General features: G+C 39.8%; 2 protein-coding genes across 4 annotated transcripts; both read right to left on the bottom strand.

The window, feature by feature from the left end:
- Positions 1-1,291: 1,291 nt before the first annotated feature.
- On the bottom strand, positions 1,292-3,402 carry LOC135464811 (neuroligin-4, Y-linked-like; the record flags this gene model as incomplete). Its single annotated transcript, XM_064742372.1, has 2 exons — positions 3,270-3,402; positions 1,292-2,207 (listed from the first exon to the last, which is right to left on the bottom strand). A coding segment is annotated over exon 2 (870 nt), but the record flags the coding sequence as incomplete, so codon positions are not given.
- A 3,610-nt stretch (positions 3,403-7,012) lies between these two features.
- LOC135476941 (adhesion G protein-coupled receptor E1-like) lies at positions 7,013-26,390 on the bottom strand. Of its 3 annotated transcripts, XM_064757091.1 has the most exons (7): positions 25,764-26,390; positions 22,996-23,142; positions 21,835-21,954; positions 21,312-21,428; positions 9,913-9,933; positions 9,473-9,551; positions 7,013-9,204 (listed from the first exon to the last, which is right to left on the bottom strand). In XM_064757091.1, exons 1-7 carry the CDS (start codon positions 25,837-25,839, stop codon positions 9,057-9,059), a joined length of 708 nt encoding a protein of 235 aa, XP_064613161.1. In that variant the 5' UTR covers positions 25,840-26,390; the 3' UTR covers positions 7,013-9,056. The 3 variants fall into 3 exon arrangements, 1 of the variants encoding a protein (XP_064613161.1); XR_010445140.1 differs by lacking the exons at positions 7,013-9,204; positions 21,312-21,428; positions 21,835-21,954; positions 22,996-23,142; positions 25,764-26,390 and adding exons at positions 10,909-11,551; positions 12,610-12,756; positions 16,250-16,357 and having other exon boundaries at positions 9,480-9,551; XR_010445141.1 differs by lacking the exons at positions 7,013-9,204; positions 21,312-21,428; positions 21,835-21,954; positions 22,996-23,142; positions 25,764-26,390 and adding exons at positions 10,909-11,551; positions 12,610-12,797; positions 16,250-16,338 and having other exon boundaries at positions 9,480-9,551.
- Positions 26,391-27,925: the final 1,535 nt, after the last annotated feature.

The following is a 27,925-nucleotide window of genomic DNA, read 5'->3' as shown; positions in this document are numbered from 1 at the left end:
GTAATGTAGAGTAATGTAGATGAGAGACTTATCACAGGAATCTTTATAAAATATCCATATGATAACGGTGGACACAATACTTGTCGACTGTTTCAGATATACTGTACACTGTCATATTATTCTTGATGCTTTCTTATGCTTTGAGTGACGCCAGTGTTGTACCATGCGATTGTGTGACGTCCGAGTTGTGGTCTGAGATTGTATGACGTCATGGTTGTAACCTTAAATTGTGTGACTGTTTGACGTCAGGGCCCATTTGTTCCAACGTGTCCTAGCAGTTAAACCCGGTATTAAGTTAAGTCTGGACTAAAGTGCGATTAATTTTGTACTTAAGCCTGGCTTAACTTTTAATACACTTTTGAACAACCGGCCCACGGACTGTACCACAATACTATCTGAGGTTAAAGTTATACCATGGGATTCTGTGACGTCAAGGTTGTACCATAAGATTTTGTACCATGAGAATGTGTGTCGTAAAGGTTGTACTGTGACACTGGACATGCCTTCTATTAGATTCAGTTTGTAGTTTAAGAGCCGTCCTTGAATGGTAAGATAAATAAATAAATAATCTGCCAAGAACACACCTCGCTTATGTACAGTGCTACAAAACTTACCCATTTTTGGCAAAATTTGACCAAAGTATCATCATTGTGTCAGCGAGTGCTCGTTCCATGAATGACCCCTGTGAGTAGACTTCTGGGTAACCAAACACAAATGGCAACTCGTCTTCATGCGTGGCTCCCACCCTCCAAGCCTCGCGTGACCTCCAACTGGCCCGATAATCAAATCTGTAGAAAAAAGTTTTGCCCTTGCCCTTGGCAACATTGTAATGGAACTTGGCCAAAGACAACGTTCCAGTGTAAATAGCGTAATCAGAGTAAATGTTAATATACTGAACCACTCTGTCTTTGGAAGTAATCGGTTGATCAAATTCTCTGTAAGAAAACCTTAGGACAGATTCAAAGGCATCCGTGTATTCTATGGGAACAACAGCCGCCGACACTTCCCGCAGTAAACTCCGATATTTTGTATGCGTTAACTCCGGCAATTTATCTTTGTTTCCTATTTTCATCTTCGCCTCGTACACAAATGCCGCCTCTTGGTTGGTTACACCAATCAGTTGGTCAAATTCACCGAAAAGTTTGACTTCTGGCGAGTGCCAAAAGGACTTGTTGGCGATTAGAATTTCAGGGTCGTGCAGAATTAACTCCCCGTCAACCCAAGGAGCCCATAACAGACTACCCTCCGGATAGGACCACTTTACGTGGCCAAGATGCTGTAATTTGAAAATCTCCTCTGCTGTCAACAAACGCATGCAGTCCACTAGCGGGAAGTCCTCCACTTTCGAATCACGCGTGCAGTGGACACTGTGAGACAGCTTTTCCACAAACCTCCTGGGGTTTCGGACAAAGGCCCACGGCGTTAGCGGAGAACCGCTCTGCGTTATTATCCGCCTAAACAAACCTTTACTTTTTGGCGACAAGGCCAAAATTCCCACACTACTGGAGCCGGCTGAGTTGCCAAATATGGTCACCCTTTTGGGATTACCGCCAAACTTTTTAATGTTTTTCTGTACCCATTGAAGAGCCATGAGTTGATCCCACAGCCCGTAATTTCCCATTAACGTGGAGTCTTCCGAGGACAAAAAACCCAGTAGGCCTAACCTGTAGTTTATTGTGACAACAACGACATTCCCTACAAGAGCCAGGTGCTTTCCTTCATAGTAGCTTCCTGTTCCGTCCAAGTAAGAGCCCCCATGGATGAAGAACATCACATCCACTGTTCTGTTTTCGGAAGCGGATTCCGGGGCGTATAAATTCAACCAAAGACAGTCCTCTCCGATAGTAAAGTTAACATCCACAGAGTTAAGCCAACCATGGTTTTGAGGACAGATATTTCCGAATTCCTTTGTAATAACTACTTCCCGTGATCTTTTCTTAAGCTCCGGTCGTCTGAAACGCCGATGGCCGATCGGTTGTTCTGCGTAAGGCACTCCTAGAAATTGTTTCACATTTGCTTGCCTGGATTCGACATAGATATCACAGCCCTCCAACACTCCGCTGGTTGTGTCTATTTGAACCGGTTTACATTCTGATGGCGTCAGTTGAAGAGTAAAACCGATGGAGTTGAAATGCAACAAGAAAATGAAAAGCCAAGTCATCGCGTTATACAAATTCCTTACACTCTTTGTTCCGGGCATTGCATGTCTGAAAAAAAAAAAGAAAGTTACGGATTTACTTTTTTTGAGCTAAATTTAACTGCTGCTTGTGCTGATTGATTCTAGCAGAAATCTTGATTTTACCAACAAGAGTGGCTTTCTCCTTTTATAAGTTATGAACGAATAAATACAAATACGTGGTTCAAACGAACATAAAATGTTCACTTCTTCCTACACAGTTCTTGTAAGTCTTCCTACTAGTGGAAAACAGTTCAAATGATGCGACTTAACTATTTCCAGATCTTTCACCAACGTTTTCACTTCATCTTTAAAATAAAAACATTATAGATTATTAAAACAGCCAACAAACAGCTTTACCGCAGAAAGTATTCCGGAAAGAAAAGATTTTCTTACCGTCTCTCCAGAATCTCAAGTCCTAATGAAGCCATCCTTCATTAGAAAAGGTCCCTGGACGCCATACCCTAAATGATCTACTCCACCGTGCCCTGCTTAAACGTTTGAAGTACTGCCTTTTTAATTTGTCTACGTTTAATTTTATGGCAATGCCGGGAGAAACCATAATCTCCCAGTTTAGTTAAAAAAATAATGACCATTTCGCGAATGGGAAGATGGTTTTAAATTTTGCATCAAGCTGGTCTGTGTGTGTGCACAGTCGTAAAAAAGCAAATCTGGTGGATAAAGCCTGGCAGGCGAGGGGAAGAAGCTGCAGTGCTGGGTATTGATTTTCTACAGACGTGATCTTAAGTGGCTGTTCTAGCGGGCTTCCATGCCAATTTAGTTCTGAGGCACTGTCAGAGGTTATGGCAGCCGGATTCGGGTTACGAGACTAGACTGTATTAACGTATCGACATGAAATGAAACATCGAGATCTTTCCAATCTCGACCATGAAAGAAAACATGTAAAATGTACGTAACGAAATTTACCCAAGAGTGTTTAGAGCTACCTTTTTGCGCAATGCCTGGGTCGCGGCAAGATTGTCATGCCTACAGATTTGGGGCCACTGCTGTACTTTTACAGACATGAACTACTGAAATAAGAACTTTGATCCACAGATAGCGAATCTGCAATATATAGCAGAAACTCACTTACCTTATTCAGCCAATATGTGTAAATATAAAGCTGCAATGAATCTTCGAGTGGAAAGGCGCCCCAGTAAGAGTGTGCACTCGTAGTGCGTGTAACAGAGGTGAAACTTTGGAAAGGGACGGAGGTCTTCTGTCGGTGACAACAGGGGTTGGGGTTGAGGAAAGCTGCAGAGTAGAGTGCCATCATCTTCTAGCAGATGTAGGAATGGATTGCGGGTTGGCCTTGTTAAGCCGGGCTTGTTCTGTTTACCGACACGTACCGGCAAGTGCTCATCAGTCATCATTACTAGCGTTTCCAGCAATAGATCACCTTGCGCTCCTACATTTCAGTCTTGTCTCTACTTAATTGCCCATCATGCCCTGCCCTACTACACTTCCCAAACGTGTGGTACGCGGCTAAAACGCGCTTCGCTCTGACGGCAAGACACAAATTACCCGTGTTAAGTGGGGGAATTAAAACCCCATCTACTCTGATTTGCCAGTGCTCGAAAAGCGAGTCTTACCCACCCAACGTAAAGGGGTCAGATCAAAGAAACTGTACCGCTAAGAAAACGGTTCAGTAAGAGCAGAGGCACCAGACAATGTTTCATCTGGCAATTGATCACGCCCCAGGTTAGGTATGGCCCTTGACATTTTGCATTAGGCCAATTCTTTTGGGCTGGCAGACAAGTAATCACAAATAGAGGTAGGAATAACTATTTTTGAATCTTTGGCAACCCTGATGACACGAAATAGATGTGAAACCCTAGGGAGGTGATACATGAGCTCTAATACCGGCACGGCTCATGTCCGGAATCAAGAACCAAAGCTTACAAATCATGTGAGGCCACCAGATGCACGATTGACATTATAGCGTTTGTCGCACCTTATACTATGAGGGAAGAAAGTTAACATTTTGCATCAGTGACGTCTATTAAATTGAATTTTACATGACTGCACGTGGGAAGGTCTTGCAGCAACCTGCGGATGGTCTTGGGTTTCCATAGGACTCTGCCCTGTTTCCTCCCACCATAAGGCTGGTCGCCGTCGTCAGGTCGTGTGAGTGAAATATTCTTGAGTACAGCTAAAAACATAATTCAAATAAATCAATCAATAAATAAATAAATAACAAGTAAATCATTTTCACTGTTAGTAATTAGATATCACTTAGATATTAGAATCACTTTATAAACTGGCTCTTGGTCTCATACGGCTGACTCCATAGCATCAAGCATTTCAGATATCTCAGAGGGAAGACTTTGCTGAGCAAAGAAGAATTAATAGCCAATTACTGCCAGACGATGAAGAAATTAGCGATTTCGATAAATAATATTGTAAGGCTTGTAGAACCTCAGTAAAGTCTACATGTTGTTTCTTCATGTTGCTCCTCTCTAGATCGTATGGACAGAGTACACGTGATGTAAACACTTTCGACCGCTCCGGTGGCGTAATGGTTAGAGCGCCCGCCTTGAATTCGGGAGACCCAGGATCAAACCCGGGTCGGGTCATACCAAAGACTTTAAAAATGGTACTTATTACTTCCTGGCTTGGCACTCATCAGTGAGAGGCATAGAGCAATGAAACAGAACTGGTTGGCCCGGTGTGAGTTTAATGCGACTGGGCTGAGTCTTGTGTGGTGTCTTCAGCATGATACGACAGTGACGGCAGCACATTGGCGGCAAGGGCTTGCCTTGCTACAAGAGGACACAGTATATCTAAACGCACCTAACGACTCATTATAAGACTAAAAACGGAGGACGTAAAACTCCAAGGATACATACATAAAAGCCCTTTCCGTGTTTCTGGCATTTTGATTTTAATATTGACATTCCAATGCAGTTTTGCTTCGTCCAGTGATTAACGAAGGAAAACCCTTAGCGTCTCATTCTACATAAAAAACTAACCTCAACCCAACCTTTCATTCTTAAACTTGAATTGCAATTTATATATCATCAAGCTTGAAAAATAATAAACTGATACTCACTATATAACAGAAGTTAAACTTCCTAATCTGCACGTGGACTGAAGGAGTGAATGATGTTATATCAGTCTGTAGTAATTCCAATTGATCACACCTTAAGATCATGTACAAGATGATCGCCACAGCTTAAAATGTAAGAAATGGGCCCTACCAAAGAGACAATACTCTGCTAGGCAAATCTACAAATTGAAATTAAAATACGCATTTTTTTTTTCTGACAACCGAAAAGCATCATCAAAAAATATGGCTGAAGTAACAATCAGAGGGAGAAGTGACGAGGAGGAGCATGATAACACATGATATGGTGGACAAACCACTGGTCGTGCAAAGCACTGGTTTTCGCTGTCGCTAAGGGCAAAAGAGGCTCAATCCATGGAGAGGATTTAAATAACTCTGATTTACCTTTATTGCGCGGCTTCTGGGACCATAAATAAAGCACGAAGTGGCATAGAGCACAAATTTGCCAGAAGGCGTACATATTGTACACAGAAATGACTCAAGCCAAATAGGGGACTGTCTGATTGAGTGATGGAAAAGTAGGTGAAATACTTATACATCACAAAAAAACATGTGTCATTTTGCTATTTCCATATGTGTAAATTTCATGTGACCATGAACACCGCGACTTGGTTATGATCCGCAATTCCACAACAGCTATGCCAAACATCTCTTACTTAGCCGGCTTAACATCCGTAGAGTTGACAACAGCGAGGCCCTGGAATCAGGCTGTGTCGGACAGGGTGCTATAACGTGATGTCATTGTTTAATGCCAATTCCAAGTGTCTCATGGTTGGGAGTTCCACATTCCGAGTGCGTGGACTTCTCGTGATATCGAAACGATTAAAGGGAGAGAACTTCCTCATCCAAAAAATGTAAGTTGTATGAAGTCTATTAATTATATCAACGCAAGAATAATTTACTTAACGGTAATGAATATAACCTTTTAGATTGCTAATCTGTTGTGTTCTGCAGCTCACATACATGATATCTATTATATATCGAAGAGAACCCGGTGAAGCCCTCGACCATCCGCAGGTTGCTGACAGACCTTCCCACGTACGGTTGGAGAGAACGCTGCTTGAGCTGGACTTGAACTCACAGCGATCGCATTGGTGAGAGGTTCCTGGGGCATTGCACCACGCTAACCCTCCTCGGCCACGGATAACGATAACGATTCCTCTCATGTTGGGCAAATGTGATAGCTTTATGTAAACTGAAAAAAATGTAATGTCAATTCGGTTTGAACATAGGTTTTATCCCAGAGGTATGCATTCCGTCAGACACTGTGCATGTACATATATTTATTTATTTATTTGGTTGGTGTTCTACACTGTACTCAAGAATATGTGGCATATGTAGGTGGTATATGGAACCAACTCGGTGGCCAAATGGTTAAGATGTCAGGAGACTCGGGATCAAACCCGGGTCGGGTCACATACAAAAGGCTTTAAAAATGGTATTTCTTGCTGCCTGGCTTGGCGCTCAGCACTGAGAGGTTACAGCAAGGAAATGTGACTGATTGGCCCGGTGACTGGGTGGGGTGTCATGTCTGGTGTCTTCGACATGATACTTCAGTAGCGGCAGCACGTTGGCGACATGAACTCGCCCTGCCAGAAGAAGACACAGAATACGTACACATACCAAGTGACTCCTCGTCGCCATATGACTGAAAAATCGTTAAGTATGACGTAACCCCCCAAGCTTATGTACATACATAAAACTAAAGTGAATGACGTCATACGGCAAAATAAACTCACACGTTACACACCAAAATACTTTCAAGTGCATTTTAATTTCAGGCTGTTTCATAGTCATGTTTCTTTATACGTATCTCCATGCGCAAATGTTATATTACATTCAATATCATGGTCATCACGTGTTCTACAGAATCTTAAAATGACGGTAACTTTTAAACAATTATCATTTGCATTAGCACACCGAAAGCAGGAAGCTTACTGCAATTGATATAATTTAAGTTAATACACGTGACGAATTAAACGGGTGATAATTATCAACTGTCGATGTGTATGCATTTTCGCTTATTTTAAAACAAATCGTGGGCCTCCGTGTCCGAGGTCGTTAGGATGACAGCAAGGCGAAATGACCCAGGATCCTCTCGCCAATGCAGTTCAAGTCCAGCTCATGCTGGCTCCTCTCCGACCGCACGTGGGAAGGTCTTCAGCAACCTGCCGATGGTCGTGGGTTTCCTCCAGGTTCCGTCCGGTTTCTTCCCACCATAATGCTGGCCGCCGTTGTATAAGTTGAATATTCTATCGCAATGAAATAAATAGAGAAATCTATATGGAAGTCGATAGAGGACATCTAGCTACTTAGACATTTCTAATACAGTGAGGGAGCGAAACTAGGTAACGAGGCAGCGAAACAGGGATGTGATCTCTATCGGCTTCCTTACAAATCCCTCCCTTCCCCTGCCCTGACTCACATGAAACTTCCAACTAATCATAAACGAGAACGTGAAATCAAACAGGCATAATCAAATCCCTCAATTACTTGAAATCCACCACAATTATACTAAATTACTGCATATCATTGTTAGATTAGAGGTAGTGTGTCACTTTATGCACCTTCCTTCTTCCTTGAAAGCTAAGCTGAACTGTCGACTCATGTTAATGTCATTCGTGGCGAGCGCTATCCCATCATCTATAGGCAGTACTCCTCGTCGTCACATGACGATTTTGAAACAGTCCGTCGTAAAACCTCAAGCATACATTCATACATACATATTAAGAGGGTTATCGATAATAAATTAATAGAGAATATAAAAAGAGAAATAGACAGACAAATGAGGTATGTTATATACCGTGTGTATCAATCGGAAACAAATGCAAGAACATCGTTTGTACCGTTTCATATCCTAGAAGTTGATTTTGTTTACATATTATTCCGAATCAGTCAAAAATTACAATCGGACTCATATAATTAGTTTTAAGTTTTTTAGTATTCCTAAATTTTTCACAGACTTGACTAGAACAATAAATCATAACAAATTATTAAGAAAAGTGTTTGTTTTTACTCGTGGAACTTCCGGTGTAAATTTAGCTCTGAGATTATAATGCGTGCTCGTGACACAGAAAAGACTGAATGCACCAAGAAGTTTAACTTTTCATAGATTTAAAAATCTCTCATCCTTGGCCGTCTCCGTCGATGAAGTAGTATTGAGCACAAATTTGAATTCATCATCAAGAAGGTCGCTATTTGATTAGTAAGTCATTATATACGTATCGGAGCATCGGAGACCAGTGGAGAAAATGAACTCTCACAAATGTCTTGAGATAGTACGTTTTACGTTTAGCAAATAGCTCATAAACTTTAAGGCGCTCGGCTGTCTAACTTCCTTCTCACAAACTTCAGATACATGGGATCTAAAAAAACTGTTAGCATACGATAATAGCACAGTGGTTTCTGTGGAGCGAGAGAGAGATACGTCATTATTCCTGTTTAAGGTGGCTTGTTGTTCACGACAGGGTCTGGTAGAGTGACGAAATAAAACTGAACTTTTCAGTGTTTAAAAACAATCCAGGTGACTTTTACCATCAGGCTGTAAACGCTGGACATCATGTGATGAGGCTGATTAGATGTACAAAATTATGAAACCAAAGTGTGAAAGTCAGTGTAATTAATTATCATGGTATTTATCATCGTTTATATAAACATATAACCTCGAAGTGAGCCTAAAAAGTTTGTGTCACGTAAACATTTAGCTGGATCGATTCTGAATATAACTGAGACGATAGGTCTGTACACGTGCTCCTGGAGTTTCAATATTTAGACAACGAATAGAAACATTCCCTTTCCTCTCCGCCGACTGAATTATTGTGATGGAATTGTGTATTTCTCTTTCAGCATATAACGTATTCCAGTATCTGGAAGTCTTCCATCTCCATTTTCAGGTTCTGAGGTACGGACCACGCGTTGCAGAGAAGAAAGAGTGCAGAGTGGTTGAACAGCTCGAGGTTTTCTAAAAAAAGAAGAAGTTCTTTTAAAAAGTGTAAAACAAAGAGAATTCAAAAATGAGGAAAACGAGCGTAACAACAATTTATCCTTACGATGTTAGGATAAGTGATAGTGAAAGTCGCTAAAATGTATTTGTTTTATGCGTCGCTCTTGCTCGTCGACTCTTCACATCAGTGTGTTAAATGCATCAAGAAGTGATTCTATCTGTAGTAATGTTCTATATTCTGCTCATTTTTAGCGAATTTTTGCAGCGCGATATCAACGTTTCCCACCTTCTACTGGCGCGAATCAGCCCTCCGAGAACTAACAACAACACCAGCAGCCCCACGACACCCATAGTCACGGCAACAACTACAATGGAAAATATGCACATTTTTATCGGTATTATAGTTTGGTTTTTCACTTGAATGCATTCTTCGAACATGACTGGCCACATCCCGGCCACATGTTTTTCTCAAATCAAAACCAAGCTTAACTTTGACTGCCCTACTATGACGCTGAAGCAATGTCTCTGCTATACTCTCTGGCATGTATTAAAAGGTATTTTCCAGACCTGCCTTAAACTATTTACTCCACGTGTTTTGGTAATCAATCATTTATAATTAAATCCAACTAAGAAGTATAAAGAATGGTTACAATATATGCGACTTAATTTTAACATTTAGCGCATGAATGCATTAGTCTGTAATTAATTGTACGTTGATGTACTTACTTATTGTCCGGAACGTCTTGTCTTTGATACCATTTGAAAAACAAAAACGAGTGCTACATAGGTAAGACTAAGAAAGTTGGAAGAAAATGCGCATATACCATGTTTTTTTATACTTGTTCTTTTTCCGTTAAAACACACACACACAAAACAAAAATAGAGATCAGGAAATTTGACTGATGTAATCGTAAATTCACAATCTTTATCAATGAAATATTTGCAGTTCTGTTTCTATGCAATGTAAAACGGCCATGATACCTTAAATGTGACCAGCCATATACACAGTGTATTAACAACTGCTGCTGAGCCAGTCCTTAAATTATAGGTATGGTAGGCCCTTTTCATTCAAGGTAGGTTGCACCGTCAGAATCTAATTTAAATGAAACATGTTTTCTCCTTGGTAGCTTAAGTGCAAAATATTCATATAAGGTTGGCTTGAACATGCAAGGTTTCATTTATGGAGGATTTTTCTTTTATGACTCCTACACTGCTCTACTCGACATGCTGGAACCAGTTTACCATCATAGTTGAGGCATTTGTTTGATTTGTTGAGAAAACGACTGTATTCTTTAGTTACGCGTGCTTCTCTGCGAGCCTTGATTCGAATTTATTTTCTTACTATGAAATTGCTTTTGAAAAATGACACTAAACGTAAACTGGTATATGGTAAACAGGCGAGAAAAGGTCAAATTAAACTTTAATGGGACTAGCTAAATTACGCATGGGAAATGTTTCTTATGTATGACAATGAGCATATAGTTTGGGAACTTAAGTATTGACAACATGTGAAGAATGTCTGCATTTTGGTTTCATTGTTGTGTAAAATCTTGCCGATATCAGACATTTACTCTTTCTGTTTGGTGACTGACACACATATGTCCGATCAGTTTTACACTGTGATAAGATGTGCAAAATTGATCGCCCATTTTACGACTTAAATATTTCCAGAATGTTTACACAGCTTGATTTCTAAGGCACCTACGAAGATAAAGTTCTTACCTTTACATGGTGTACCGTGAATCACGCCACCGTCCTCACACTCACACGCGTACGATCCGTGCGTATTGTTACACGTCCCAGCCCCACAGGCTTCTTTGTCCGCACATTCGTCTATATCTAAAACGGTGTTGAACAACCAACAAAATGAGAAACACTATTACCATTTTAACCCTTATATATTTTATACAAATATAATAAGGGGAATGAAATCGTTTCATTTTTTCACCTTAACTTACGTGCTTCCACAAAATATACCCCATGGCGTCAAATTACAACAAATGCGAGTGGTGTAAGTAAAGTGAAAATTGAAACTGGTCCCTCAGGGATTCAATTTAAATGACTTTTAACCATGTTTGTTTTCTATTTTACTTATCAGCTAATCAAATTTTGTATAGCAGTTCACTGGAAGCGATCGTCATCAGAGACATTAGTGGCATCAATATCAATATCATTTCGTTCTGTCCGCTTTCCGAAACAAATAATATTCATTTTGAGTTAAGGGCTTCTGCTTTAAAGACCGTACCTGAACATGTACCGGATTTGACCGCATATCCCTTCTCACAGTTACAGCGGTAACCCCCGTATGTGTTAACACACTCCTCATTGAATAAACACGGGGACTTGATGATGCATTCATTTTCATCTGTGCAAATGATACCATACTTCAAATATCATCTCCGTGCTGTCCAATAGCTGTGCAAAATGCTAAAAGTTGTCATCTATAGTAAGTTTTATAATCGAAGGAAACCAAAGTACCCTAATAAACAACCGATTAACACGCTGATCATATTCCTGGACGAAAAGTGGTTTTCAACGGACTGCGCAAACTGTCACACGAACATCGTCACTCGTTTATTTTCGGAAGAGCGACAACTCCAACAAATGCCCTGTGTAAGGTGAGGATTGAACCGCACCTCGTTTGCCCTGGTGATTGAAAGACAATATTCTTAATCACTCAACCACGGCCCTCAACCCTGTAATTATCTACACTTTTCATAAAGCATAGTTTGTTTTATCTCTCACATGTCAATCATTATTTATTTATTTGACTGACGGTTAGCACGTACTGTACATACATTCTTGTGGGCCTACCAGCCGTTTACCACAATGAACATCCCGGGTCAATATTCGCCAGACCAATTTCAATTATATTGATTAAGAAATTAAGATGGGGTCATGTAAAGAAAACCAATCAAGAGTTTTCATAGATTACGAAAAGACACAATGGAAGTTCTTAGGGAATAAATTAAATCAATGTCCAAATAGTGTACCATGCTACCTCATATGTTGTCGTTGGTCAAAAAATTATTTCAGCATATTCCAGATATATGATATCGGTGATGTTTATGGGCGGAGAACACGGGCATGTAGATCCTGGAGAAAACTTTTGCCATGTACCAGATAAACTTCTTGACATAAAGCCGCCGAAGTAACAGCTGTGCTCTTAGGGAATGTGCGGACACAATGGTCAAGGGCTAGCCATCTTCAGAACTCCGCCAACCCCATATATGTTACCATCTTATAAATGTACTGGTCATTTATCAAAATAACATTTTTGGGGGTATGAGGATGCTTACTGGGAGCTAATTACTGGCGCTTAAAAATTCATTTAAAGCTATAGTGTTATGAGAGACACTATTAGACGGCGACTTATTCCAATGGTTTTCTTAATAAAAAAAAAACAAAACAAAACTGTCATACCAATACAGGTAAAGGGTTGGTTGACATCCTTTGTAATATTTTGGAACCCTGTTTTGCATTCACACTTATAGTCGTCCAGGTGATCACCCGTTGCCAAACACTTGGTTCCGTTGCCACAAGCCACGTTTCCTTGGCAGGGATCGACACCTGGTGGTTAAACTATCAGCATGAAAAGACAATCTGTAGCACTGAAACAAATTATTAAGTGACAGGGTCATTTTTAACTGTATTTTAGCAATAATTTATTATAAATAGCTACCATTAACTTCTCCACATATTCCGCATACTACTGCGTATGTTGCGATATATTTTGGAGACAATTATCTCGTCCATTGGGGGAAACTATATGTTTGTTTTCAGTTACCCGGAACATTAGAAATGAACAATTTATGGTGCTGCAATCAACTTAATAATCATTCAAAATTCAGGCCTCCGCAACGCCTCCCCATCCCCCCACCCCACTCTACACTCATCGTCTACCTTATAGTCTTATTAAGTGTTATCAGCTGAGCTTGAGGTGTTGGATACCGGTTACACGCCTTTACATAATAGACCGAGGGCTTGAGCCTCAGTTCTATAATTTTACCGCTTACCAAATGTATAAACCGAGATCAAACACCCCAAGCAAAGGGCGATACCCTTCTTACATAACGACGCTGTTGTTCGACCGCGAGTGCTTTATATTGCATCCAGTTCCGAGGGAAAGTTGTTAGGACATGCATTGGCATGAGAAATAATCTCGATTTCTGGGCAGTTGTTTTCGTCAGACATAACGTAAAGTAGTGATGCATGTATGGTGAGACCAAATTCCAAACTTTTTGCAATCTAAATAAATTGGCACTATTTATGTCGAGTAGAAGTAGAAGTCGAAGCCAGCAGTTTAGATCGGACTCGATGACAAGCGAAAGTATGACTAAGATATCTGGATTTCACTCTACCTTTGTGCCTATTTTACACAAGACAAACAACCAACCCATTAAAATGACCATCAAAGCATATATGATACACACGGCATATAGAATCAAGATTTCAAAACTATCAAATCCAAATTAGAAATTCTGTCCCTTAAAACAATGGCAGTGGGTAGAAAATACAGACCATTTTAAAATCTTCCCCTATCAACACTGATTAAGACACAGTGCAAGCCTTTTTGTATCCCTAGAAGAACATTTAGGGCTTTTCAATTGCGGGGCCACACAACACTGTTCCACGTGATAATTAATGTATGAAATTTGCACGCCTGCTCTTGCTATTTCTTAGTACATTTCGCCATAATACGCCTAAAACATCGGTGACATCACCTTAAGCCATAATCATTCGTTCATTCTTAGCACATAATTAGGCCATGTGAATTGTGTATGTTTGCCCTTCATTAGGATTATTGTAAACAGTTCACGGAGATAAGGCAGAATAAAAATGTTTAGATACGTTACACACACAAAAAAACGCTTAAACATGTTGATTCTGTGTCCTGTAAGCTGCAGGGCAATTACCCTGACAACAGTTTACCCACATTACCCTGACAACATATTACCCACATTACCCTGACAATATATTACCCACATTACCCTGACAACAGATTACCCACATTACACTGACAACAGATTATCCACATTACCCTGAGAACATATTACCCACATTACACTGACAACTGATTATCCACATTACCCTGACAACAGATTACCCACAATACTTTGACAACAGATTTCCCACATTACACAGACAACAGACTACCCATAATCCCTGCCAACAGATTATCCACATTACCTTGACAACAGTTTACCCATATTACCCTGACAACATATTACACACATTACCCTGACAACATATTACCCACATTACCCTGACAACTGATTACCCACATTACCCTGACAACAGATTACTCACATTACAATTTCAACAGATTACCTACAATACCCTGACAACAGATTACCCACATTACCCTGACAACAGATTACCCACATTACCTTGACAAAATATTACCCACATTACCCCGACAATAGATTACCCACAATACCCTGACAACATATTATCCACATTACCCTGACAAGAGATTACCTACATTACCCTGACAAGAGATTACATACATTACCCTGATTACAGATTATCCACATTACCCTGACAACAGATTACCCACATTACTCTGACAACATATTACCCACATTACCTTGACAACAGATTATCCACATTACCTTGACAACATATTACCCACATTACCTTGACCACAGATTACCCACATTACCCTGACAACAGATTTCCCACATTACCCTGACAACAGATTACCCACATTACCCTGACAACATATTACCCACATTAACCTGACAACAGATTACCCACATTACACTGACAACAGATTACCCACATTAAACCGACAATAGATTATCCACATTACCCTGACAACATATTATCCACATTACCCTGACAAGAGATTACATACATTACCCTGATTACAGATTATCCACATTACCCTGACAACAGATTACCCACATCACTCTGACAACATATTACCCACATTACCTTGACCACAGATTACCCACATTACCCTGACAACAGATTTCCCACATTACCCTGACAACAGATTACCTACATTACCCTGACAACATATTACCCACATTACCCTGACAACAGATTACCCACATTACCCTGACAACAGATTACCCACATTACCCTGAAAACAGATTATCCACATTACCTGACAACAGATTACCCACATTACTCTGACAACATATTACCCACATTACCCTGACAACAGATTATCCACATTACCCTGACAACAGATTACCTAAATTACCCTGACAACATATTGCCCACATTACCCTGACAACAGATTACCTACATTACCCTGGCAACAGATTATCCACATTACCCTGACAACAGATTACCTACATTGCCCTGACAACATATTACCCACATTACCCTGACAACAGATTACCTACATTACCCTGACAACATATTACACACATTACCCTGACAACATATTGCCCACATTACCCTGACAACAGATTGTCTACATTACCCTGACAACGGTTTACCCACATTACCCTGACAACAGTTTGCTCACATTACCCTGACAACATATTATCCACATTACCCTGTCGACAGATTGCCCACATTTCACTGACAACAGATTACCCACATTTCTCTGACAACAGATTATCCACATTACACTGACAACAGATTGCCCACATTACATTGACAACAGATTACCCACATTAACCTGACAACAGATTACCCACATTACACTGACAACAGATTACACACATTACAATTTCAACAGACTACCCACATTACACCGACAGAGAGACTGTCCACATTTAACAGCAAGCCTTCCATGCCATTATTTTGGCAAAAGGCAATGTATACTATCCTAACCTCATATATCCTAATATATCCATATTACCTTAATAACAGGGTATCCACATTACCCTGGTGATTTGACATTACCAGGACAACAGCCTATCCACATTGCCATGAAAACAGGCTATCCACATTACCAGGACAACAGGCTGTCCACATTACCAGGACAACAGGCTATCCACATTACTATAATAGCAGTTATATTCCACCGAACGTGTCACTTTCCTGCTAGTCATCTAGAACCCATTGCGCTGGGGGGAATGAGAAATACTTTAGCACATACCTGATACACGTAATTCCACGAAGACAATGAAAAGGCCGACAGTTGTCGCCAAGCTTGTTACCGCACACAACATCATGCAGTTCCAATTCTGGACTTCGGTGGCAAAATTTAACGATGAACAGGAAAAGTTAAAAGCACTATACGCCTTTTCAAAAACTTCCTGTTTAATTCGTCATCAATTTCACCACCACAATGCTGGACGCCCTTGTATATGTGAAATATTCCTGAGTGCGGCGTAAAACAATAAAATAAATAAGTTGTCATATATATGTAAACCATCGTTTCGGTGCTATGATAGCTGACATTTATCATACACAGAGAGAGTGAGGGATATGAAATCGATAAGCATACTTTTCGTAGAGTCTAGTATGAGGAAAGGTCATCGTCATAATCCAGTTCATCAGTGCGATGGCATTATTTTTTTCATTATTTGGTCCCGGTTTTATGCCAGTCTCTGCATTATTTGGAGAGGTTTATGGTTGGTGGAATCCATAATATGGCTCAATCAGCATACCTGCTGTACATATACATTAACCGTGTATGGAGAAACTTGTTATCATCAATCACTTTTTGATATATCTTGCATAAAGGTAGCATTACTTTAGCTATTTAGTTTACATAGCTTTATGTAATATGAAAAAAATGTAATGTCAAGTCGGTTTGAACATAGATTTTATCCCAGAGGTATGCATTCCGTCAGACACTGTGCATGTACATATATTTATTTATTTATTTGGTTGGTGTACACTGTACTCAAGAATATATGGCATATGTAGGTGGTATATGGGAACTGCTTCGGTGGCCTAATGGTTAAGATGTCGGGAGACTCGGGATCAAACCCGGGTCGGGTCACATACAAAAGGCTTTAAAAATGGTATTTCTTGCTGCCTGGCTTGGCGCTCAGCACTGAGAGGTTACAGCAAGGAAATATGACTGATTGGCCCGGCGACTGGGCGGGGTGTCATGTCTGGTGTCTTCGACATGATACTTCAGTAGCGGCAGCACGTTGGCGGCATGAACTCGCCCTGCCAGAAGAAGACACAGAATACGTACACATACCAAGTGACTCCTCGTCGCCATATGACTGAAAAATCGTTAAGTATGACGTAACCCCCCAGGCTTATGTACATACATAAAACTAAAGTGAATGACGTCATACGGCAAAATAAACTCACACGTTACACACCAAAATACTTTCAAGCGCATTTTAATTTCAGGCTGTTTCATAGTCATGTTTCTTTATACGTATCTCCATGCGCAAATGTTATATTACATTCAATGTCATGGTCATCACGTGTTCTACAGAACCTTAAAATGACGGTAACTTTTAAACAATTATCATTTGCATTAGCACACCGAAAGCAGGAAGCTTACTGCAATTGATATAATTTAAGTTTATACACGTGACGAATTAAACGGGTGATAATTATCAACTGTCGATGTGTATGCATTTTCGCTTATTTTAAAACAAATCGTGGGCCTCCGTGTCCGAGGTCGTTAGGATGACAGCACGGCGAAATGACCTCTCGCCAATGCAGTTCAAGTGCAGCTCATGCTGGCTCCTCTCCGACTGCATGTGGGAAGGTCTTCCAGCAACCTGCCGATGGTCGTGGGTTTCCTCCGGGTTCCGTCCGGTTTCTTCCCACCATAATGCTGGCCGCCGTTGAATATTCTATCGCAATGAAATAAATAGAGCAATCTATATGGAAGTCGATAGAGGACATCTCGCTTCTTAGACATTTCTAATACAGTGAGGGAGCGAAACTAGGTAACGAGGCAGCAAAACAGGGATGTGATCTCTATCGGCTTCCTTACAAATCCCTCCCTTCCCCTGCCCTGACTCACATGAAACTTCCAACTAATCATAAACGAGAACGTGAAATCAAACAGGCATAATCAAATCCCTCAATTACTTGAAATCCACCACAATTATACTAAATTACTGCATATCATTGTTAGATTAGAGGTAGTATGTCACTTTATGCACCTTCCTTCTTCCTTGAAAACTAAGCTGAATTGTCGACTCATGTTAATGTCATTCGTGGCGAGCGCTATCCCATCATCTATAGGCAGTACTCCTCGTCGTCATATGACGATTTTGAAACAGTCCGTCGTAAAACCCCAAGCATACATTCATACATACATATTAAGAGGGTTATCGATAATAAATTAATAGAGAATATAAAAAGATAAATAGACAGACAAATGAGGTATGTTATATACCGTGTATATTAATCGGAAACAAATGCAAGAACATCGTTTGTACGGTTTTATATCCTACAAGTTGATTTTGTTTACATATTATTCCGAATCAGTCAAAAATTACAATTTCTTTTAACTTTTTTAGTATTCCTAATTTACTCACAGACTTGACTAGAACAATAAATCATAACAAATTATCAAGAAAAGTGTTTGTTTTTACTGGTGGAACTTCCGGTGTAAATTTAGCTCTGAGATTATAATGCGTGCTCGTGACACAGAAAAGACTGAATGCACCAAGAAGTTTAACTTTTCATAGATTTAAAAATCTCTCATCCTTGGCCGTCTCCGTCGATGAAGTAGTATTGAGCACAAATTTGAATTCATCATCAAGAAGGTCGCTATTTGATTAGTAAGTCATTATATACGTATCGGAGCATCGGAGACCAGTGGAGAAAATGAACTCTCACAAATGTCTTGAGATAGTACGTTTTACGTTTAGCAAATAGCTCATAAACTTTAAGGCGCTCGGCTGTCTAACTTCCTTCTCACAAACTTCAGATACATGCGATCTAAAAAAAACTGCTAGCATACGATAATAGCACAGTGGTTTCTGTGGAGCGAGAGAGAGATACGTCATTATTCATGTTTAAGGTGGCTTGTTGTTCACGACAGGGTCTGGTAGAGTGACGAAATAAAACTGAACTTTTCAATGTTTAAAAACAATCCAGGTGACTTTTACCATCAGGCTGTAAACGCTGGACATCATGTGATGAGGCTGATTAGATGTACAAAATTATGAAACCAAAGTGTGAAAGTCAGTGTAATTAATTATCATGGTATTTATCATCGTTTATATAAACATATAACCTCGAAGTGAGCCTAAAAAGTTTGTGTCACGTAAACATTTAGCTGGATCGATTCTGAATATAACTGAGACGATAGGTCTGTACACGCGCTCCTGGAGTTTCAATATTTAGACAACGAATAGAAACATTCCCTTTCCTCTCCGTCGACTGAATTATTATGTGATGGAATTGTGTATTTCTCTTTCAGCATATAACATATTCCAGTATCTGGAAGTCTTCCGTCTCCATTTTCAGGTTCTGAGGTACGGACCACGTGTTGCAGAGAAGAAAGAGTGCAGAGTGGTTGAACAGCTCGAGGTTTTCTAAAAAAAAGAAGAAGTTCTTTTAAAAAGTGTAAAACAAAGAGAATTCAAAAATGAGGAAAACGAGCGTAACGATGTTAGGATAAGTGATAGTGAAAGTCGCTAAAATGTATTTGTTTTATGCGTCGCTCTTGCTCGTCGACGCTTCACATCACTATGTTAAATGCATCAATAAGTGATTCTATCTGTAGTAATGTTCTGTATTCTGCTCATTTTTAGCGAATTTTTGCAGCGCGATATCAACGTTTCCCACCTTCTACTTGCGCGAATCAGCCCACCGAGAACTAACAACAACACCAGCAGCCCCACGACACCCATAGTCACGGCAACAACTACAATGGAAAATATGCACATTTTTATCGGTATTATAGTTTGGTTTTTCACTTGAATGCATTCTTCGAACATGACTGGCCACATCCCGGCCACATGTTTTTCTCAAATCAAAACCAAGCTTAACTTTGACTGCCCTACTATGACGCTGAAGCAATGTCTCTGCTATACTCTCTGGCATTTATTAAAAGGTATTTTCCAGACCTGCCTAAAACTATTTTCTCCACGTGTTTTGGTAATCAATCATTTATAATTAAATCCAACTAAGAAGTATAAAGAATGGTTACAATATATGCGACTTAATTTTAACATTTAGCGCATGAATGCATTAGTCTGTAATTAATTGTACGTTGATGTACTTACTTATTGTCCAGAACGTCTTGTCTTTGATACCATATGAAAAACAAAAACGAGTGCTACATAGGTAAGACTAAGAAAGTTGGACGCAAATGCGCATATACCATGCTTTTTCATGCTTGTTCTTTTTCCGTTAAAACACAAACACACACACACAAAACAAAAATAAAGATCAGGAAATTTGACTGATGTAATCGTAAATTCACAATCTTTATCAATGAAATATTTGCAGTACTGTTTCTATGCAATGTAAAACGCCCATGATACCTTAAATGTGACCAGCCATATACACAGTGTATTAACAACTGCTGCTGATCAAGTCCTTAAATTTTAGGTATGGTAGGTACTTTTCATTCAAGGTAGGTTGCACCGTTAGAATCTAATTTAAATGAAACATGTTTTCTCCTTGGTATCTTAAGTGCAAAATATTCATATAAGGTTGGCTTGAACATGCAAGGTTTCATTTATGGAGGATTTTTCTTTTATGACTCCTACACCGCTCTACTCATGCTGGAACCAGTTTACCATCATAGTTGAGGCATTTGTTTGATTTGTTGAGAAAACGACTGTATTCTTTAGTTACGCGTGCTTCTCTGCGAGCCTTGATTCGAATTTATTTTCTTACTATGAAATTGCTTTTGAAAAATGACACTAAACGTAAACTGGTATCTGGTAGACAGGCGAGAAAAGGTCAAATTAAACTTTAATGGGACTAGCTAAATTACGCATGGGAAATGTTTCTTATGTATGACAATGAGCATATAGTTTGGGAACTTAAGTATTGACAACATGTGAAGAATGTCTGCATTTTAGTTTCATTGTTGTGTAAAATCTTGCCGATATCAGACATTTACTCTTTCTGTTTGGTGACTGACACACATATGTCCGATCAGTTTTACACTGTGATAAGATGTGCAAAATTGATGGCCTATTTTACGACTTAAATATTTCCAGAATGTTTGCACAGCTTGATTTCTAAGGCACCTGCGAAGATAAAGTTCTTACCTTTACATGGTGTACCTTGAATCACGCCACCGTCCTCACACTCACACGCGTACGATCCGTACGTATTGTTACACGTCCCAGTCCCACAGGCTTCTTTGTCCGCACATTCGTCTATATCTACAACCGTGTTGAACAACCAACAAAATGAGAAACACTATTACCATTTTAACCCTTATATATTTTATACAAATATAATAAGGGGAATAAAATCATTTCATTTTTTCACCTTAACTTACGTGCTTCCACAAAATATACCCCATGGCGTCAAATTACAACAAATGCGAGTGGTGTAAGTAAAGTGAAAATTGAAACTGGTCTCTCAGGGATTCAATTTAAATGACTTTTAACCATGTTTGTTTTCTATTTTACTTATCAGCTAATCAAATTTTGTATAGCAGTTCACTGGAAGCGATCGTCATCAGAGACATTAGTGGCATCAATATCAATATCATTTCGCTCTGTCCGCTTTCTGAAACAAATAATATTCATTTTGAGTTAAGGGCTTCTGCTTTAAAGACCGTACCTGAGCATGTACCGGATTTGACCGCATATCCCTTCTCACAGTTACAGCGGTAACCCCCGTATGTGTTAACACACTCCTCAATGAATGAACACGGGGACTTGATGATGCATTCATTTTCATCTGTGCAAATGATACCATACTTCAAATATCATCTCCGTGCTGTCCAATAGCTGTGCAAAATGCTAAAAGTTGTCATCTATAGTAAGTTTTATAATCGAAGGAAACCAAAGTACCCTAATAAACAACTGATTAACACGCTGACCATATTCCTGGACGAAAAGTGGTTTTCAACGGACTGCGCAAACTGTCACACGAACATCGTCACTCGTTTATTTTCGGAAGAGCGACAACTCCAACAAATGCCCTGTGTAAGGTGAGGATTGAACCGCACCTCGTTTGCCCTGGTGATTGAAAGACAATATTCTTAATCACTCAACCACGGCCCTCAACCCTGTAATTATCTACACTTTTCATAAAGCATAGTTTGTTTTATCTCTCACCTGTCAATCATTATTTATTTATTTGACTGACGGTTAGCACGTACTGTACAGACATTCTTGTGGGCCTACCAGCCGTTTACCACAATGAACATCCCGGGTCAATAATCGCCAGACCAATTTCAATTATATTGATTAAGATGGGGTCATGTGAAGAAAACCAATCAAGAGTTTTCATAGATTACGAAAAGACACAATGGAAGTTCTTAGGGAATAAATTAAATCAATGTCCAAATAGTGTACCATGCTACCTCATATGTTGTCGTTGGTCAAAAAATTATTTCAGCATATTCCAGATATATGATATTGGTGATGTTTATGGGCGGAGAACACGGGCATGTAGATCCTGGAGAAAACTTTTGCCATGTACCAGATAAACTTCTTGACATAAAGCCGCCGAAGTAACAGCTGTGCTCTTAGGGAATGTGCGGACACAATGGTCAAGGGCTAGCCATCTTCAGAACTCCGCCAACCCCATATATGTTAAATGTACTGGTCATTTATCAAAATAACATTTTTGAGGGTATGAGGATGCTTACTGGGAGCTAATTACTGGCGCTTAAAAATTCATTTAATGCTATAGTGTTATGAGAGACACTATTAGACGGCGACTTATTCCAATGGTTTTCTTAATAAAAAACAAAACAAAACAAAACTGTCATACCAATACAGGTAAAGGGTTGGTTGACATCCTTTGTAATATTTTGGAACCCTGTTTTGCATTCACACTTATAGTCGTCCAGGTGATCACCCGTTGCCAAACACTTGGTTCCGTTGCCACAAGCCACGTTTCCTTGGCAGGGATCGACACCTGGTGGTTAAACTATCAGCATGAAAAGACAATCTGTAGCACTGAAACAAATTATTAAGTGACAGGGTCATTTTTAACTGTATTTTAGCAATAATTTATTATAAATAGCTACCATTAACTTCTCCACATATTCCGCATACTACTGCGTATGTTCCGATATATTTTGGAAACAATTATCTCGTCCATTGGGGGAAACTATATGTTTGTTTTCAGTTACCCGGAACATTAGAAATGAACAATTTATGGTGCTGCAATCAACTTAATAATCATTCAAAATTCAGGCCTCCGCAACGCCTCCCCATCCCCCCACCCCACTCTACACTCATCGTCTACCTTATAGTCTTAGTAAGTGTTATCACCTGAGCTTGAGGTGTTGGATACCGGTTACACGCCTTTACATAATAGACCGAGGGCTTGAGCCTCAGTTCTATAATTTTACCGCTTACCAAATGTATAAACCGAGATCAAACACCCCAAGCGAATAGCGATACCCTTCTTACATAACGACGCTGTTGTTCGACCGCGAGTGCTTTATATTGCATCCAGTTTCGATGGAAAGTTGTTAGGACATGCATTGGCATGTGAAATAATCTCGATTTCTGGGCAGTTGTTTTCGTCAGACATAACGTAAAGTAATGATGCATGTATGGTGAGACCAGATTCCAAACTTTTATGCAATCTAAATAAATTGGCACTATTTATGTCGAGTAGAAGTCTAGGTGAATCACACGGTCTTCGAAGCCAGCAGTTTAGATCGGACTCGATGACAAGCGAAATTATGACTAAGATATCTGGATTTCACTCTACCTTTGTGCCTATTTTACACAAGACAAACAACCAACCCATTAAAATGACCATCAAAGCATATATGATACACACGGCATATAGAATCAAGATTTCAAAACTATCATATCCAAATTAGAAATTCTGTCTTTTTAAACAATGGCAGTGGGTAGAAAATACAGACCTTTTTAAAATCTTCACCTATCGACACTGATTAAGACACAGTGCAAGCCTTTTTGTATCCCTAGAAGAACATTTTGGGCTTTTCAATTGCAGTGCCACACAACACTGTTCCACGTGATAATTAATGCATGAAATTTGCACGCCTGCCCTTGCTATTTCTTAGTACATATCGCCATAATACACCTGAAACATCGGTGACATCACCTTAAGCCATAATCATTCGTTCATTCTTAGCACATAATTAGGCCATGTGAATTGTGTATGTTTGCTTTTCATAAGGATTATTGTGAACGTTTCACGGAGATATACCCTGCCAACATATTACCCACATTACCCTGACAACATATTACCCACATTACCCTGAAAACAGATTACACACATTACCCTGACAAAAGACTATCCCCATTACCCTGACAACATATTACCCACATTACCCTGACAACATATTACACACATTACCCTGACAACAGATTATCCACATTACCCTGACAACATATTACCCACATTACCCTGACAACAGATTACCTACATTAACCTGACAACATATTACCCACATTTCACTGACAACAGATTACCCACATTTTTCTGACAACAGATTACCCACATTACCCTTACAACATATTACCCACATTACCCTTACAATAGATTATCGACATTACACTAACAACAGATTGTCCACATTAACTTGACAACATATTACCCACATTATTCTGACAACAGATTACCTACAATACCCTGACAACATATTACCCACATTACCCTGACAACAGATTATCCACATTACCCTAAAGACAGATTACCCACATTTCTCTGACAACAGATTATCCACATTTCTCTGACAACAGATTACCCACATTACACAGACAACAGACTACACACAATACCCTGCCAACAGATTACCCACGTTACACTGACAAAGAGACTGTCCACATTACCCTGACAGCAGATTACTCACATTACCATGACAACAGATTACCTACATTACACTAACAACAGACTACACACATTACCCTGTCGACAGATTACCCATATTACCCTGCCAACAGATTATCCACATTAGACTGACAACAGATTACACACATTACAACAGATTTACTCACATTACACTGAGAAAGAAACTGTCGACATTACCCAGCCAACATATTACCCACATTACACTGACAACAGATTATCCACATTACACTGACAACAGATTGCCCACATTACACTGACAACAGATTACCCACATTACCCTGACAACAGATTACCCACATTACACTGACAACAGATTACACACATTACAATTTCAACAGACTACCCACATTACACCGACAGAGAGACTGTCCACATTTAACAGCAAGCCTTCCATGCCATTATTTTGGCAAAAGGCAATGTATACTATCCTAACCTCATATATCCTAATATATCCAAATTACCTTAATAACAGGGTATCCACATTACCCTGGTGATTTGACATTACCAGGACAACAGCCTATCCACATTGCCATGAAAACAGGCTATCCACATTACCAGGACAACAGGCTGTCCACATTACCAGGACAACAGGCTATCCACATTACTATAATAGCAGTTATATTCCACCGAACGTGTCACTTTCCTGCTAGTCATCTAGAACCCATTGCGCTGGGGGGAATGAGAAATACTTTAGCACATACCTGATACACGTAATTCCACGAAGACAATGAAAAGGCCGACAGTTGTCGCCAAGCTTGTTACCGCACACAACATCATGCAGTTCCAATTCTGGACTTCGGTGGCAAAATTTAACGATGAACAGGAAAAGTTAAAAGCACCATACGCCTTGTCAAAAACTTCCTGTTTAATTCGTCATCAATTTCCCCACCACAATGCTGGACGCCCTTGTATATGTGAAATATTCCTGAGTGCGGCGTAAAACAACAATAAAATAACTAAGTTGTCATATATATGTAAACCATCGTTTCGGTGCTATGATAGCTGACATTTATCATACACAGAGAGAGTGAGGGATATGAAATCGATAAGCATACTTTTCGTAGAGTCTAGTATGAGGAAAGGTAGAAACATCGTCATAATCCAGTTCATCAGTGCGATGGCATTATTTTTTTCATTATTTGGTCCCGGTTTTATGCCAGTCTCTGCATTATTTGGAGAGGTTTATGGTTGGTGGAATCCATAATATGGCTCAATCAGCATACCTGCTGTACATATACATTAACCGTGTATGGAGAAACTTGTTATCATCAATCACTTTTTGATATATCTTGCATAAAGGTAGCATTACCTTAGCTATTTAGTTTACATAGCTTTATGTAATATGAAAAAAATGTAATGTCAAGTCGGTTTGAACATAGATTTTATCCCAGAGGTATGCATTCCGTCAGACACTGTGCATGTACATATATTTATTTATTTATTTGGTTGGTGTACACTGTACTCAAGAATATGTGGCATATGTAGGTGGTATATGGGGAACCGCTTCGGTGGCCTAATGGTTAAGATGTCGGGAGACTCGGGATCAAACCCGGGTCGGGTCACATACAAAAGGCTTTAAAAATGGTATTTCTTGCTGCCTGGTTTGGCGCTCAGCACTGAGAGGTTACAGCAAGGAAATATGACTGATTGGCCCGGCGACTGGGTGGGGTGTCATGTCTGGTGTCTTCGACATGATACTTCTGTAGCGGCAGCACGTTGGCGACATGAACTCGCCCTGCCAGAAGAAGACACAGAATACGTACATATACCAAGTGACTCCTCGTCGCCATATGACTGAAAAATCGTTAAGTATGACGTAACCCCCCAAGCTTATGTACATACATAAAACTAAAGTGAATGACGTCATACGGCAAAATAAACTCACACGTTACACACCAAAATACTTTCAAGCGCATTTTAATTTCAGGCTGTGTCATAGTCATGTTTCTCTATACGTATCTCCATGTGCAAATGTTATATTACATTCAATGTCATGGTCATCACGTGTTCTACAGAACCTTAAAATGACGGTAATTTTTAAACAATTATTATTTCATTAGCACACCGAAAGCAGGAAGCTTACTGCAATTGATATAATTTAAGTTTATACACGTGACGAATTAAACGGGTGATAATTATCAACTGTCGATGTGTATGCATTTTCGCTTATTTTAAAACAAATCGTGGGCCTCCGTGTCCGAGGTCGTTAGGATGACAGCACGGCGAAATGACCCAGGATCCTCTTGCCAATGCGGTTCAAGTCCAGCTCATGCTGGCTCCTCTCCGACCGCATGTGGGAAGGTCTTCCAGCAACCTGCCGATGGTCGTGGGTTTCCTCCGGGTTCCGTCCGGTTTCTTCCCACCATAATGCTGGCCGCCGTTGTATAAGTTGAATATTCTATCGCAATGAAACAAATAGAGCAATCTATATGGAAGTCGATAGAGGACATCTCGCTTCTTAGACATTTCTAATACAGTGAGGGAGCGAAACTAGGTAACGAGGCAGCGAAACAGGGATGTGATCTCTATCGGCTTCCTTACAAATCCCTCCCTTCCCCTGCCCTGACTCACATGAAACTTCCAACTAATCATAAACGATAACGTGAAACCAAACAGGCATAATCAAATCCCTCAATTACTTGAAATCCACCACAATTATACTAAATTACTGCATATCATTGTTAGTTTAGAGGTAGTATGTCACTTTATGCACCTTCCTTCTTCCTTGAAAACTAAGCTGAACTGTCGACTCATGTTAATGCCATTTGTGGCGAGCGCTATCCCATCATCTATAGGCAGTACTCCTCGTCGTCATATGACGAGTTTGAAACAGTCCGTCGTAAAACCCCAAGCATACATTCAT

The sequence above is a fragment of the Liolophura sinensis genome, chromosome 1, assembly GCF_032854445.1.
Source record: "Liolophura sinensis isolate JHLJ2023 chromosome 1, CUHK_Ljap_v2, whole genome shotgun sequence".
Lineage (NCBI taxonomy): Eukaryota > Metazoa > Mollusca > Polyplacophora > Chitonida > Chitonidae > Liolophura > Liolophura sinensis.
Note: the sequence above shows the minus strand (reverse complement) of the source record. Positions and strands in the feature narration are given on the sequence as shown.

What these genes read in the sequence shown, in the direction of transcription:
- LOC135476941 (XM_064757091.1), bottom strand. Translation starts at nt 25,839, where the DNA reads ATGATGTTGTGTGCGGTAACAAGCTTGGCGACAACTGTCGGCCTTTTC. An exon ending in CAAATCCGGTACATGCTCAG is followed by an intron (nt 21,429 to 21,834) that starts GTACGGTCTTTA and finishes ACACGGTTGTAG; the next exon opens with ATATAGACGAATGTGCGGAC. An exon ending in CAAGACGTTCCGGACAATAA is followed by an intron (nt 9,552 to 9,912) that starts GTAAGTACATCA and finishes TTTCCATTGTAG; the next exon opens with TTGTTGCCGTGACTATGGGT.